The sequence below is a fragment of the Elgaria multicarinata genome, chromosome 19 (genome assembly GCF_023053635.1).
Source record: "Elgaria multicarinata webbii isolate HBS135686 ecotype San Diego chromosome 19, rElgMul1.1.pri, whole genome shotgun sequence".
In the NCBI taxonomy this organism is placed as follows: Eukaryota; Metazoa; Chordata; class Lepidosauria; order Squamata; family Anguidae; genus Elgaria; species Elgaria multicarinata.
In genome coordinates this window covers 7,019,649-7,034,965 of record NC_086189.1, presented here as the reverse complement: position 1 = coordinate 7,034,965, position 15,317 = coordinate 7,019,649, and the positions used below count along the sequence as shown (strand labels likewise).

The window sequence follows — 15,317 nt, the reverse complement described above, 5'->3', positions numbered from 1 at the left end:
TATATTGGCCTCCTTTCGTCTGAAAAAGAGTGGAGGGTGAATAGGGATTCTCGAGGCACGAGAGCAGAGAACGATCCGGGCGTCTTAATTGCAGACATTCACTTTGGCTCTCGCTTCTTTTCCTTTCTTCTTTGCAGGGCATCAGTGTTATTTTTAACGTTGCCCTCGGATTGCTAAAAGTAAGTAGTCGCACAGTTTCATGTTAGCTCATATCGTTCGGCCTTCCCTAACCGGGTGCTCTCCAGATGTGCTGGATTGCAGTGCCTGGCTCTGGTCTTTTGCCCGGGCTGGGCCGGGGGGTAGTGGGGAGGTAGAAATGTTGGTGTTGGGGGCAGAGGGGCTGGGCTGCCTGCATTCAGGTTTGCTTCTGAATGTTCTGTAATTCTTACATCGTCCGATTAAAATGTCTGTGACAGCAGCAATCCCACCCATCACTATTTATGATGCCTCTCCCCCTCCCCCCCGCCACTTGCCTCTTCTGGGGGATCATTGCCATAAAGCGAAATCTGGAGAACAAACATGGTGTGTGTGTGTGTTTAACAAAGCTAAGCTAAACATTTTCTGAATTCTTCCCCTAAGGAAGAAAGAAAACCTTTTCTTACCAAGTTTTTTTGGGTGCGTGCGTGCGTGCCTGCCAAAGATGGAAAAGAGAACCCCCCCTTTGCCCCCCTTTGCCTTCTCTCAGACTACCAAGGACGAGTTGCTGCTGACAGACTTTGAGGGGGCCCTCAAGTTCTTCCGTGTGCAGCTGCCCAAGAGGTACCGCTCAGAGGAGAACGCCAAGAAGCTGATGGAGCTAGCCTGTAGCATGAAGGTAACCGGGCGGGACGGGTGTGCAAGTGTGAAGTGTGCGGCAGGCGGAGGTCACAGCTCTTCTGCCGGGGCTTCGAAACAGCGCTGCGTTTCAAAACAGCGCTGCGTTTTTAACAGCTTGGCCAAATCCAGTACGGGGACAGGGTGGGTGAATGCCGTCTTGGCGTGAGGTACGTCCCGGTAGCCATTTTAGCCAGTAACCCCCTGGCTGTGGTGGTCTCTTGTGCCCTGGGGGCTTGGCCCTCCTGTCCCAGAAGTCCTTTCTTCCAACCTGCCTGCTCCACGCGCTGAATTCCTGCCTCTCTTCAACCAAGATGAAGGCAGCCCTCGGGCCCTTTGGATCATGAATCGTTTGAACGGAGCCTTGGCCTGATGAAGGCAGAGGGCCCAGAGACTCATCCACCATCAGCAGCGACGCCTTCAGTCCCAGAGGAGGCCGTGCAGCCGCTCTCCAAATAATGGAACAGCTGCCTTTTGCCCGGCGGAAGGGCCGGCTTGTGCTTCACAATCCAGAGCTGGGGTCCCGTGCTCCCAGCAGCCTGCAAAGGGACCGGCGGAGGCGGAACCTCCTTCGCTTCCTCCTCTTCCTCCCCCCGCCCCAGACGGCGTGTGTGTCTGCCCCTCAAAAGCAGACCCTGACGCCTCCCTCGACCGGTGCCCATCTTGTTCAGAGGCGCTGCTAATGCAGGGGCCTGCCGTGGACTGCAGAAAGCGCTTCGCATGGGCTTGATTTTCTCCCCGGAAGCCGGCTGGCCTCGCCGTCCCTCTGGAGCGCAGCGCCGTCCTGTCCCCTTTGGCTGCATTGCGCCGAAGCGGAGCCCGAGGGAACAAACGGAGGAACCTCTGCGGCGTGTCGGTCACCGGCGCTTCTGCTTAAGCATCGCTAGAGGGAGCAAAAGGGCAAGTTTTGCAGGGCTCCTTCCTCTCCGACAAAGCCGCCAGCATCCACGGAGGGAGGGCAGAGAGGAGCCGGCGATCTCGGTGAAGATACCATCTGGAGGAGGAGCCTTCCTTGGGAGAGGTCATGGGGGACAAAGGCCTTCAGGGATCTCCATGCTCGTTACCTGGTTGCCTCCCAAGGGGCCCCCCAGGCCAAAAGCTCTTTGTGAATGCCGATATTGTGAGCGTGTGTTTGCTTTCGGGTTAACGTAAGAAGAGCCCTGATGCTGGATCAGAGCAAGGATCCATCTAGTCCAGCCCTCGGCTCAGCTGTCGACGAGGGATCCACAGCCAGGATACGGGGGCAGCAGCACCCTCCCGCCCATGTTCCCCAGCAACTGCTGCATGTAGGTTTGCTGCCTCTGATACTAGAGGTAGCCCAATAGCTGTCGGGACAGTAGCCATGGATAGCCTTCTCATCCAGGGCTTTCTAGCTCATCTCACGGCTAGGGTTCAGGGCAAATTATAGTTCCAAAACACACAGGTGGAATAAAATGTTCTCTGAAGCTCCGTGCCTGAGCCTAAACTCTTGTCCTGAAAGCGTTGGGGCTGAAACGAGAGATCTGCGAAGGTGTTGTGGGTGGGGCGGGGTCACGCCAAGGCTGAGGTTTGGGAGAAGGGCTGGAGGGTCTCCGAAGCAGCCAGTTCCTTTGCTGTCAGGAATCCGGCTGGCAGAGGTGTTCGCTGCATTCCCTTTTGCTCCTGCTTGGGCTGAAATGATCCAGGAGAGAAGGCAGGGGAAGGGGTCCCTCGGGCCCAAAGCTCAGTTGGGACTTTTCCCTGCCCCCGTAAGGATCGCCGTTTATTTACATCCTGCTTCGCCCTTCAAAAGGAAGACGAAACACATCGTACAAAACACAATAGGGTCAAATAAAAAAATCAAGAGACAAGACTATGGGGTGGGGGAATAACCAACTGATGATTTATTTATACATGTATTATTTTGTTTTTAATTTTTTTGATATTGTTTATTGTGATTTTTTTTTTTTACTTTTATGTTCTCTATAAGGGCACCTTGATGGAATGTGCATCCTGAGAGGTTGCACATAAACAATTGTAATAAATAAATAAATGACTGACCCAAAAGTGATCGTGGGGGTGGGGGGATGTACATGATTGGGATGGGGCAGATGGGGCAAACTCCCCCTCTCCTCGGAGTTTGGCTCAAGGCACTTTGAAATGCCGCTCACCTCTCACCAGGCTTGGCGGCCTGCCCGTTTTCAGACTCGCTGTAGAGCTTCACTTCCACCTCGTGAAGACATCAGAGCTTTGCACGCCTCCAAGCGGCCCAACCCCAGTCAAAGGGAGAGGACTTGTGTGGTGTGTCTGTTCATTTAGTTTTAAACGGGGTCGAGGCAGCAACGTAATTGCCGCACGGTCCAAATATCTCTGGCTGGAAGAAGCCAATGTTGCTCTTCCACGCAGGCGTTAACCAAGGTGCTCTTGATTTTGTATTCTTCAGATTAGCCAAAAGAAACTGAAGAAATATGAACGGGAATACCACACCATGAGAGAGCAGCAAGCGCAGCAGGAAGACCCCATCGAAAGATTTGAGGTGAGGGGCTGCTCCTCTGGGTGCTCTGGGTGAGGTCCACCTCCCAACGCACATCCGTTTATTTATATTAATTAATTGAAAGATTTCAAGGTGTGTGGCCTTCATAAGGCATCTTACCATAGAACAACAACATGAACGTACAAATGACGGTGAACCACAGCAGCAGCAGCTGATGATTTTTAAGCATCGTACGCAGACTGAAATAAATGTGTCTTCCAAGTGTGTTTCTTTGAAAGCCAGCAGTGATGAGGCCGTACGTATCTCCCTGGAGAGGGAGTTGCAAAGATGTGGGGCCACCACTGAGGAAGCCCCGTCTCTAGTACCCGCCAGCCTCGTGGCTCTTGTTGGTGGGTCAGAGAATAGGGGCTGCAACAGTGATCTTAAGGATAGGGCCGGTCCTTACAGGTGTCAGCGGTCCTTCAGATAACGTGGTCCTAAACCGTTTTGGGCTTTAAAGGCCAAAGCCTTGAATTGGAGCCGGAAACGAACAGGCAGCCAGTGTCAGTGACACAGAATGGGAATAATACGATCCGCACCCTTAGCTCCCACAAGTGTTCTAGGTGCTGCATCCTGTATCGGTTAGGAACAAAGGTTGCAGTTTCCAAATCGTCTTAAAGGGCAGCCCCATGGGGAGTAGCAGTCCAACATATCCGTAGGGCACCAGGTTGGGGAGGCTGGGATGTAGAAATAACAGAGGAGGGCATTTCGAGGTACAGTGGAAATAGGTCATTGGCTCACTCCAGGCATTTTGCTGGAAGACTCCCGGTCAGGGACTCTGTCACCTCTGTGGCAAAATAGACCACGGCTGTGGGGGTCTGCTCTCTCTTTCCTGTGCGGCCGTCAAACGCCCCCTCCCCCGCTCCGTGCCTGTGGCTGACAGACGGCACCCCGACCAGGCAAGACGACCTCCAGCAACACGGGGCGGTTCCTTGTAACAGGAGGCGGCTGCTCTTCCTGGTCTGAAGCCTGCTTCCCTCCCCGCCTCTTCATTCTTTCTCTTTGGCCTCTCCTCAGCGGGAGAACCGGCGCTTGCAGGAAGCAAACATGAGGCTGGAGCAGGAGAACGACGACCTGGCCCATGAGCTGGTGACGAGCAAGATCGCCCTGAGGAAAGACTTGGACAACGTAAGAGCCGCCGCGTGGGCTGCGCACTGGTCTCCTCGAACCCCCGTTGCCGCTGCTTCCTCCTCTGTGCGCGTGACGTTGGAGCCTGCCTAGTCCCCTGGAGGGTGCATTGGAACCACACCCTCCTCTTGAGAACCTGATCTCCCCCCTGCCCCCCCCCCCCCCGCTGACCTGGACAGCCTTGCGTTGTGACCAACAGGCCAAGCGTTCCCTGGTAGAGCCCGCTAGCCTTTTCCCAGGTGTCCTTTCCTCAGGCTTCCTTGAGTTGGGAGCTGTGAACATTCAACGTCTTTGAAACTGGTTTACGTTTGTAGTGCGGATGGACCTAAAGTCTGCTTGTTGGGGGAAAGCTTGCAAGCGGTTTTATTGTGCATCATGTTTCATTTTGTGTGTGTGCGTGTGTGTCTTGTCTAGGCTCCTACCACCTGCCAGTTGTGTTGGACTACACCTCCCATAATCCCCCAGCCCTGGCTGGGGGATTATGGGAGGTGTAGTCCAACACATCTGGCAGACATCTGGTTTGAAAGGCTGCTTTAGTCATTCTCTTTCCTTTCTGCCCAGTGTATTCTCTCCTCTCCTCTGGCTTTTAAAAGCAGCTTTGTGGCTAGTAAGTCTGCCGTCGGCTGAAAAATGTGCACGCGTGTGTCGAAGGCCTCCCTCTGAGGCGAGGCGCGCTCGCTCGCTTCAAAACCTTCCGCATCTTTTTCTTTTTCTCCTCCTCCTCCTTTTTTAAATTGCTTCCTACCAGTTTGGCAGCCGGGCTTTGGAGTCTCTTCAGCCTGGTTTCATAAACAGTTGCACTCTCTCTTGACCAGGCTGCGGGATAAACCGCACCGGCTGGTTCAGTTTAGACAGGAACGCCGCCAGAATGGTGGCGGTGGATAAGTCCACTCGCCCAAAAGTAGGCCTCTCTGAGGGAGGGAGGGAGGGAGCGAGAGCACTTCAGTCCGGAAGAGCCGCTGGGTCACGAGTCGTGGGTATGAAATTTCAGGCAAAAGTCTTACAGCCTGCAGATCCCAGCCTGGTTTTTCCAGGGGTGGGGGGGAATCGCTCTCTTAATGTCCAACCAAACCTCTTTAGGATTCAGTGTGTGTGGGGGGTGCATGCCACAAGAGTCTGTGCTGTGCTATGCTTGCCTAAACGATAGACACCACCATCCAGTGGTTCAGTTCCGACAACACAGCAGTCAACGCAGTGTGAAAACTCCACTCAACAGTTGAGCTTGTAGGGGGTCCTCCTTACACAACATTGTAGGGGGTCCTCCTCTAACTCCACCCTTGTGTGACTGTGGAGCTGAGTACCGTGGAGTTGAGTAAAATTCATTGCAACATTTGATTGACAGTTCTTCTGCCCTCTCTCTACCCCGGTCCTCCCAATGGTATCCCATCAGCCATTGCTGCAAAAATAAAACACCCAATCCCAATGGCTCTCCTAGAACAGCACTCGCTCCTTTCGCCACTCTTGCCAGGGAACTCTGTAGCCCATGGGAAAAGTCAACTCAACACAACGGAAACTTCACGGAGCCCTCCATACAACACGCAGCACAACGGTTGTGCAGGAACTCTCCTCTGCACAGCGTGGATACTCTGTGTGGAGTGTGTCCCCCCCCCCAAAAAACCCCCTCCACAACACATTTCTCAACGGTGGTGTAAAAACTCCCATCGTGGAGTTCTAAAACTACCGTTGAGAAACGCGTTCTCTGAACTGAGCCAAATCGAATCATTCCTGGGGAGAACTGCATGTTGAAGAGCAAAGTGTTGATGTTGGGGCTCGAAAGGCTGGCGGTTCCTCCTTTTCCGAGAAATCCCTGCGGATTCTCAGCTTGCCTACCCCCCCCCCCCGGTCCGCACCTGCTGCCTGGAATGATTCCTCAAGCGCTTTTGTGGCCGGCGCCACAACCGATGTGCCTCAACCCTCTGCCAACATGCAGCCGTTTGCGTTGAGATTGAAACGCGACGGAAGACTGGACCCCGTGTGCTCGACGCGGCAAGTGTGGCTTCTGCGGATGCACCCTCCTCTCAAAGGGGAGCCGTGCCCCGAGCGCGCCCTGTGGCAAACAGACACCCTTGGGTTACCGGATGCCGCTGAGCCGAGCCTCTAACCCGGCTGCCGGACTTTCCGCCACCTCTCTTTAGAAACGGCTCTGTGTCACGCAGGGGACGCCTGGGGCTGGGCCCTGAATGAATTCTGCTAAGATCACGTTCTCCTCTCCCTCGAGGGGTCAGCTGCCCTGGGGGGCTCAGTGCCGGAGGATGCCCTGTGCCAGGGGGCCCTCGATGCCAGCAGCCATGTCTGAGAGTGCCTAGCCTGGGACCTTCCCGGAGAGGCAGGTGCTGAAATAAAACACATTCATTTCTGATTGAAAAAGGGAATGGAAAAGGCAGCCGCTAAAGGTGCTTGTTTCAATCTCGCCGGAGTATAAAGCCCCCCCCCTTCTTCCTCCTTCCTCTCACCCTTAAGTGAATTGGGCCTGCTAGTGCTTTCTGAATTGGGTCTGACCCCAGGGTAGATTAAAATCCCGATTCCAAACTCACGGCATGAAAAGCCAAACTTGACTCTCAGCCCTCCCCGCCCTCCCCTGCCTCACAGACACACTCACTGTTCCCTCCCTCACCCCGCCTTGGTGACGTTGAGGAGGGTCCTCTAGTTGCCAGGCAATGGGGGGGGGGGGTTTGCTGTTGTTGTTGCTGCTGTCTACTTTGAGGAATGAAAGACCCGAGGTGGACCGTGATGTTTGGCTGCCCTGCGTTTTCGTGTTGCAGGCAGAAGAAAAGGCCGATGCCCTGAACAAGGAGCTGCTGATGACCAAGCAGAAGTTGATCGACGCCGAGGACGAAAAGAGGCGGCTGGAGGAGGAGGCAGCACAGGTTTGGGCCAGGGGAGCAGCGGGGGGCGGGGCAGGCCTTGCAAGGGGAGAGGGGTCCGGTCCAGCACCCGTGGCTTGTGAGCGATGGGGCCCAGGCCCAGCCTGCTAGATCCCAAACACCTTGGCTCCAAGAAATAACAGCTGGATTTGCTCCTGGGGAGCTGCAGGTCTTGCGGCAAGAAGTACAGGGGGACCCTCTGGAGCAGCCGTCTACCCACCTGGCACCCTCCAGAGGTGTTGGCACAAGGTGTGGGGAAGGCTGCTTCAGGAGGCGGCCGGCCTGCCTCCTGCGTCCTCAGGATGGCAGAGTGCGTCACACCAGGCTGAAACCGGCAAAGTTGGTTCTGGCGTTTTCTTCTCTTCAAAATGATATCATGGAAGGGGAATGGGCCGTATAGAATCCTAGAACAGTAGAGTTGGGAAGGGGCCTACAAGGCCATCGAGTCCAACCCCCTGCTCAATGCAGGAATCCACCCTACAGCATCCCTGACAGGTGGTTGTCCAGCTGCCTCTTGAAGGCCTCTATGGTGGGAGAGCCCACAACCTCCCTAGGTTATGAGTTCCATTGGCATAAAGCCCCCCCCCCCAAATAAATCAGTGCTGAGCGTGGCCGACTAGATCCCATCTTTCGCTCCTGAGAGGGCAGCTCTTCTCAGAGGGTGTTTCCTGAAGATCTGGGAGACGCTGCCCGTCTGGAGTTCCCCTGCCGCCACCCTGTAACCCTGTAACGCCTCTTGTCCTCTCCGCTGCAGCTCAAGGAGATGTGCCGGCGAGAGCTGGACAAGGCGGAGTCCGAGATTAAGAAGAACAGCTCCATCATCGGAGACTACAAGCAGGTGAGCAAGTCCGCAACGTCATGCGTTTCTCTCTGCCTTTATACAAAGCGAGGGTGCGGCCAGCCTTGGAAGACGCCGACTGTTGCCCCGGTCTTGGGAAAGGACGGTGGGCCTGCTCCGTGGCAGCAGCTACCCTCTGGGAAACCGTTGTGCCGTGCGGAAGGCCAAAAATGTAACACCCTTGAAACGCCTCCAGAAAGCACACCTTTTCAGTCGGGCTTCCCCTAGGCTGTAACTGCTGCTGGGTTTATTTCGGTTTTACCTGGTGTTTTTGAACTTTTAAAACATTATACTATGTTTTGATCTGCAGTCTTTTATGGGTTGAATTGTGAATTGCCCCGAGAGCCTCGGCTGTTGGGCAGTATAAAAATGTGAAAACAAACCAAACAAAACCAGTGCGAGGAGAGGCAAGAGCGTTTGGTTTTTTTAGTCTAGACGAAAGAATGGGGAAAGAAGGGAGTTTATCAAATGACATGTGGGGTGGAGAAAGGGGTTGGAGAGATGTCCCTTCCTCTCTCTTGCTCTCACGATGGGGTCACCCAGTGACCTGGACGGGCATGGGATTCAGGGCAGGCCACGCAGTGCCTAGACTTATTCAAGGTGTGTTGACAGCCACTCGCTGAGATAGCGGCACTCAAAAGGGCTCAAAAGAGTTCACGGAGGGGAGCTCCATCTGTGGTAGCTAAATGGAGCCTCCACCTTCTGAAGCACTCCACCACTTCATACCTGCTGTTGGTTGGTGCCACAGCAGGAGAGGACCCGTCGCCTTCACGTTCCGCTTGTGGGCTCCCTGAAGGCATCTGGTTGGCCGCTGCGGGAACTGGGACCAGGAGGTCCTCCATCTGATCCTGCCGGGCTCCGCTGTTGATCTCTCTCTCTCTCTCTCTCTCTCTCTCTCTGTGTCTTTGTAGATCTGCTCCCAACTGAGCGAGAGGCTGGAGAAGCAGCAGCTGGCAAACAAAGCCGAAATTGAGAAGATCCGGGTAAGAGCCTTTTCCAGAGCGGAGAGTTGGGTAGAAGAGCTCTGCTCTGTGGATTCAGGGGCTCCCCCAAATCCCCTCGGAGGAGACCTCCAGGTGTTCCTAACCATTTGTCTTATCTCAATCTGTGTTCCTCTGAGTCTGGAAGGGCCATTGGGTGCCACCTTGGGGCCCTCACAGAAAGGCAGGGGACGTTTGTTTGTTTGTTTATTTATTTGTTTGTTTGACCTAAAATATGGTTCCAGATTGGGAGCCCCTAATCTCCCAGGGCTTCCTAACTTCCGTTATCTTCCGAATTCTAACCCTCCTGTACACACCTTTGAATGTGTGAACTGGGATTGCTTAATGCTGGAAACACCGACGCAGGTGGGAGGTGGGCAGGGGGCCCGGGGGAATCCCGGCTGGGGGCAGGGGCCTGCCTTGGAATCTGGGGACGGGGGCTCCTCTCCCACAGACAGAAGGTGGAGCGAGGTGGGGGAGGGGTTGCACCCATCCATCGGTCGTTCTGTGGGTGGGCAGGAACAGACGAGTGGCATCCCACGAAGAGATGAAAGGGTTTACAGCCGCAGCGCTTTGGCGATCGTAGCGAGGGTTTTCTCAGGGCAAAGGGGGGCTCGTTCCAGGACCGAGGCTCCAGATAGGGCAGGCTCAGGCTTTGGGAGGCGCGTCACGGGGCTGCCAAGCGGCTCCTGCGGCCCTGTTCCGCTCTTGCTACCCACTCGGGCCGCAGCGGACCACGGCGTGGGGACTCGGTGCCCGAGAGGCAGAGGCGAATGGTCTCCCGTTCCTTGGCTTCAGCAAAAGGTCGATGAGTGCGACCGCTGCCGGGAGTTCTTCAGCAAGGAAGGGCGGGTGAAGGTGGCCAGCGTTGCCCGGGAGGGCTCCGACGAGGAGACGGACGAGGAGAAGGAGGCGCTGAAGAACCAGCTGCGAGAGATGGAGCTGGAGCTGGCCCAGACCAAGCTGCAGCTGGTAGAGGCAGAGTGCAAAATCCAGGTAGGCGGCGGGGGGGGGGGGGAAGGGGCGTGTGGAGGCCGTGCTTCTTGGAATAGGGAGACGGGGCCAGGGGTGGGGTGGGGGTCTCTGAGAGGCCGCCTGTGTCCTGAAAGGCTCACGTTCTGCAGCGAAGACGAAGGAGGGCGGTTTCAGGAAAGAGGCCCTTGGAGTCGGAATGATCTGAGCCGACCGGGTCCCATCCGCAGCGGGCCCCTGGTGCTTCATGTTTAGCCCAGCGGGCCCCTGGTGCTTAATTTGTACACACCCAACTTCCTTTCCTCTGGCAACATGAAGGCGACATCTGTCTCCTTTTCACGGGGGCCTCGCCCCACTTTTCTCTCCTCCGTTGCCTCCTTCTCGGCTTGCTCTTTTTCTTTCCCTTTTCTGGGATGCGTTGATGGAGGGCAGGTTCACCTCCCTCACTTTTCTCGTGGCCTTGCGAGCTGCAGTGCCCCTATTTCTGTGGTCCCAGAGAATCTCCAAGAGGCCTCTCCCTCGCCAGCACACCCACCCACACCCAGCGCAAAGGCAGACCGAGTTCTATCCCACCAATTGCGGAATGATCTAACCAAGCCTGGCCTCCAGATGTTTTTGCCTACCACGCCCATCAGCCCTAGGCAGCATGGCCAATGATGAGGGGTGCCGGGAGTTGTCAGGCAAAACATCTGGAGGGCCGCAAGTTGCCCACTGCTGCTTTAAACCTAAGATGGCCATTTTCCCGTTTTGATTTGGTGACTCCGGCCAAGCCAGAAAGGACATCAGTGGACATAGGCAGAGGTGCTCTTTAGAACACTCTTCTTGTTTTATGCAGACCTGGTTCACACGTCACAAAGTCGGCGGGAACGAACGAGGGTGCTAGGTCTCGCTGCTCAGTCACTCCTGCTGCAAGTGGGCAGTGCTAAAGAACCCATGGTTTGTTGTTGGTTCTAACTCTGGGTGGTCTCTCACCCAACAACCCACAGTTCCAGACATCATGATAAACAACCTGAGGACGGAGCGTCCTTGGGTTGTTCAGCTCAGCGGTATGCACCAGGACACTGTGATGTGGCTTAATGATTGCCACCTTTCCAGTGGTAGTGGTGGTGGTAGGGGCCCTGAAGGCACCTGTCAATCGGACGGAGTATAAATTGAATATATCAAATTATGAGCGTTCTTGCTTGCTCCATCCACTTCATAAACATTGCAGGGGGTGAGTGAGAGGGCATTTCCCCCTCATCCCCCCTCAGGCGTTGTGGGGTGGAAATTTTAAGAAAGCCTCTTCGATTCCTAAAGGTCATGCACAAGCGCATTTTGGAGGAGATGCGTTTCAAAGCAGTCTCCGGAAAACGATGCCTATCGCTGCAACAGGCCTTTCCTGCAATGCCTTCCCAGCAATGGAGGATTCAGAGATAGGGCACCTCTGAACTTGGGGGTATTTCCACAGAGCTGTGCTAGCAAATCGCCAGCCATCCGCGTCTCCTCCGCCTCCTGCCCAAATTTGTCTAGTGGCCGTCCCTGCATCCAGGGGCTCTGGCGTTCCATCAGTTAATTCTGCGTTGTGATAAGAAGTCCTCTTTTTTCGGTCTGACCAAAATCTACTGCCCATCCATTTCACCCCCAAGTTCCAGTATTATGGGAGAGGGGGATTTTTTCACCCTCTCTACACATCCTGCATCATTTTCTGGGAAATTGTTTTGGCGACAGCTGTTCCAGAGGGTAACTGTCCGCTGCCTCCTGTGTCCTCAGCTGGGGATTGATGGCCCCAAATCTTCAATTTCTATTCTCAGATGTGAAGCTCTTCAGCCCAGCCATTTGAATGTCACTGAAAATTGATGGCAGAGAGAACACCCGTCTTTCTAAAACTTTGTGTGTTCGACCACTCAGAATTTTAAAAAACCTGCATTTGGGGGATGTATTTCTTTTGACACGCAGATCTGTGAATATCCCAGGTTTGTTTTTCTAGCTGAAGTGGGAGCGATTAGAACAGCCCGCCCACACCTGATGCCCTCCAGATGTGCAACTTCCATTTCCCCCAGCAAGTGGAGCCAGTGGTCAGGTTTAATGGGAGTTGTAGTCTGACACGCCAGGTTGAGGAAGTCTGGAGTAAAACGTAGCGGGTGTGCCTGAACTAAGAAGCAGCCTTTCTTATCTGGCCAGGGGGGGCCGTGCTCTTGTTCCCTCGTGGTTAATCGCTCCATGTCATCGTTGTCGTTTTTCAGGATCTCGAACACGACTTGGGGCAGGCACTGAACGAGGTGCAGGCCTCTCGGAAGACGTGGTTCAACCGAACGCTGAGTTCGATAAAGACAGTGACGGGCGTCCAAGGGAAAGAGACGTGCTGAGCGGCCACCGTCCCTCCAAGGCAGCGCGTGGGGCTCGCCTGCCATTGGGACACGTCCTGCCTTCCGGCGCTCTGCCTTGGCCAGACGCCACGTGGGAGAGAGGACCAGAATGTACATAAGACTCTAGAAACACAGCAGCGCATGCCGGGGCTTTTCCACAGGTCAGTGGCCCAAGCTGGACGCCAGGCCCACACCGCGGGGCTTGTGGCGAGGCGGGGGTCTTCATACTACTGATTATTTAACCAGGGGGTGTAGCTGTAGGCCGAAGCTCTTTTCGGAGGACAAATGAAAAACACTCCATTCTACAGTCTGGCTGGAGGCAGGCCTAGGTACGAAAACTTACCAAAACCCTAACTTATTAAGTTTACAGACAAGAGCTTTTTTAACAGTTAGAACTTTTTAAAGGTTTTATTTGAAAGGAATGGGGGGAAAAATAAATAACAAGAAGTTATTTCAGTGCCAGAGACCAGCCCCCTTGTCCTTCCCTCCGCCCTAAACCAGGGGCAGAGGGTGGGGAAGGATGTTTGCATAGTTACCTTTTGAAACAGGATCTCTTCCTCCAAATGTCCGTGTGTGCACTACCTTTGTGTCTCTCTGATGTCCAGCGTTTCATTCTCTGTCACTAATCAATTCTATGCAACTCAGGGGCTGGAATTCTCCCTCTCCGCCCCCCCTCTTTTTAAAGCACCTGTCATCACAGCAATCCCTCCTATCTGCACAAAAAAGGCGAGAATAACCAGGAGTCCGTTTCACACATGGTTAATGTCCCAACCGATATAACGCCTGCCTGTCGTTTTCGAGGGCTAGATCCGGGCTCCAGTTAGCTGAACTTCGTTCCCATTGAAATTAGCAGAACTTCAGTCCTGACCCACTCTCGCCCCACTGATGTCACCTTCGCTTAGGTCAGACCCAATCTCTGCTGCAAAATAGCAACTTTGTACTTCAATTTACAAGCATTAAAACTTTGGTTTCTTTTCCAACCTCTTTCCGTTTTGCTTTTCTGTGAGCTTCTAGGGTTCTTTTTTAGTTTTGCACATAGATGGGAACAGGACGAAAACAGACAAACAACCGATTTTGGGGGGTGGGGAAGGGGAGGGAGAAAACGCCACCTGGACCATCGCTGCTGCTACAATCTCCATTTTCTCTCTGCGCGGGCTCGCCTGCGTTTTGACAGCTCCAATGGCTGGGTTGGTGTATTTTGCGGCTCTTCCGCCCCCCCTCCGCTTCTTATAACTACACTGGTAGGTAACTAACGCTGCTTGGATTTCTGAGCGCTTCAATAACCCAGAACTTCTCACCAGAAAAGCTGTAGAATGGAGGTATTTGCACCTTTGTATTTTATTTTTTCTAATTTATACTGGTTTGTGCTATGCTGAAATAGCTGTTGTTATAAGCGGATAAACTTTTATTGTGTGCAGCGTGTGAGTAATAAGCTGGTTACAATAAGAGGCACTGGTTTGTATATAAAGATAATTTGTATTTCTACGTTATTTTTCTTGTTGACCAGACTAATGCTAGCTAACGCAACCCGAGACGGTCTGAGGCGAGGCCACGTGGCGCCCCAGGGGTTTATTCCCCTTCTCCTTCAACTGTGTACATGAATATCTTTATTGTTTAATAATACCAAAAAATATACTGTAACTCCAATAATAGACATGTGGACATTGTAGTAGAGTAGTTGCAGTGTGTAGATCTTTGGATTGATATATAAACTAGTAAAATTGTATTACTACTTTTCGTGGTCTTTTATTTCATCTTTCAGTGGCCATGTTATCCACGCAGTATGTTAGGACGCTTAAGCAAGGGAACAAGTCATACAATTTCCCTATTAAAAATTAAGAACAGTCTCGGGAACACAGACACAAGGAAACTGCCGTCCTCGGAGTCAGACAGTTGGTTCATCTGGTTCACAAACGTCAGCCGTGGCTCTCAGGCTGGGCTCTTTGCCAGGCCTTCCTGGAGTTGCCGGGAATTGAAGCTGGGACTTCCTGCATGCAAAACAGGTGCTCTGTCCCTGAGCTTGTGACACTCCGTTTCTGCAGTCAGTCCTTGATCTTCTCTAGTCTACAGCCATGCTACCATGAACGCGCCCAATCCTGTCTGATCTCGTAAGCTAAGCAGGGCCAGGCCTGGTTAGTGCTTCTTGGATGGGACAGCGCTCGGGAATACTGGGTGCTGTAAGCTAGCCATTTTGGAGAGCAGCAGGCATCAGAAATGTCACCTGTAGCAGCTGCCTCACAATGCCATAACGCTTGTTCTGCAAAAGAAACTTTGGTGGATGACACTGAATGTGCATGTTTACTGATGGCTTTAAAAGGGGGTTGGATAAATTCCTGGAGGAGGCTAGCAATGGCTACTAGCCCTGAGGGTTGTGTGCTACGTCCAGTGTCTGAGTGTGCACCAGTTGCTGGGGAACATGGGTGGGAGGGTGCTGTTGCACCGTGTCCTGCTTTGTGGGTTCCTGGCCGACAGCTGTTGGGCCACTGTGTGAACAGAGTGCTGGACTAGGTGGACCCTCAGTCACAGAATCATAGAATAGCAGAGTTGGAAGGGGCCTACAAGGCCATCGAGTCCAACCCCCTGCTCAATGCAGGAATCCACCCTAAAGCATCCCTGACAGATGGTGGTCCAGCTGCCTCTTGAAGGCCTCTAGTGTGGGAGAGCCCACAACCTCCCTAGGTAACTGATTCCATTGTCGCACTGCTCTAACAGTCAGGAAGTTTTTCCTGATGTCCAGCTGGAATCTGGCTTCCTGTCACTTGAGCCCGTTATTTCGTGTCCTGCACTCTGGGAGGATCGAGAAGAGATCCTGGCCCTCCTCTGTGGGACAACCTTTGAAGTATTTGAAGAGTGCTCTCATGTCTCCCCTCAATCTTCTCTTCTCCA

The 15,317-nt window shown here is 53.6% G+C and overlaps 1 protein-coding gene across 2 annotated transcripts in view; it reads left to right on the top strand.

Annotated features, from left to right (window-relative positions):
• The window catches only part of RABGAP1 (RAB GTPase activating protein 1), a 94,431-nt gene extending 80,274 nt beyond the window's left edge, over positions 1-14,157 (top strand). For both annotated transcript variants that reach the window (XM_063144894.1, XM_063144895.1), the window contains exons 18-26: positions 138-179; positions 686-814; positions 3,215-3,307; positions 4,322-4,432; positions 7,195-7,299; positions 8,051-8,134; positions 9,046-9,117; positions 9,913-10,110; positions 12,309-14,157. In XM_063144894.1, the coding sequence (XP_063000964.1) occupies positions 138-179; positions 686-814; positions 3,215-3,307; positions 4,322-4,432; positions 7,195-7,299; positions 8,051-8,134; positions 9,046-9,117; positions 9,913-10,110; positions 12,309-12,431 (957 nt within the window). In that variant the 3' untranslated portion in view covers positions 12,432-14,157. The remainder of the gene's footprint in view (positions 1-137; positions 180-685; positions 815-3,214; positions 3,308-4,321; positions 4,433-7,194; positions 7,300-8,050; positions 8,135-9,045; positions 9,118-9,912; positions 10,111-12,308) is intronic.
• Positions 14,158-15,317: the final 1,160 nt, after the last annotated feature.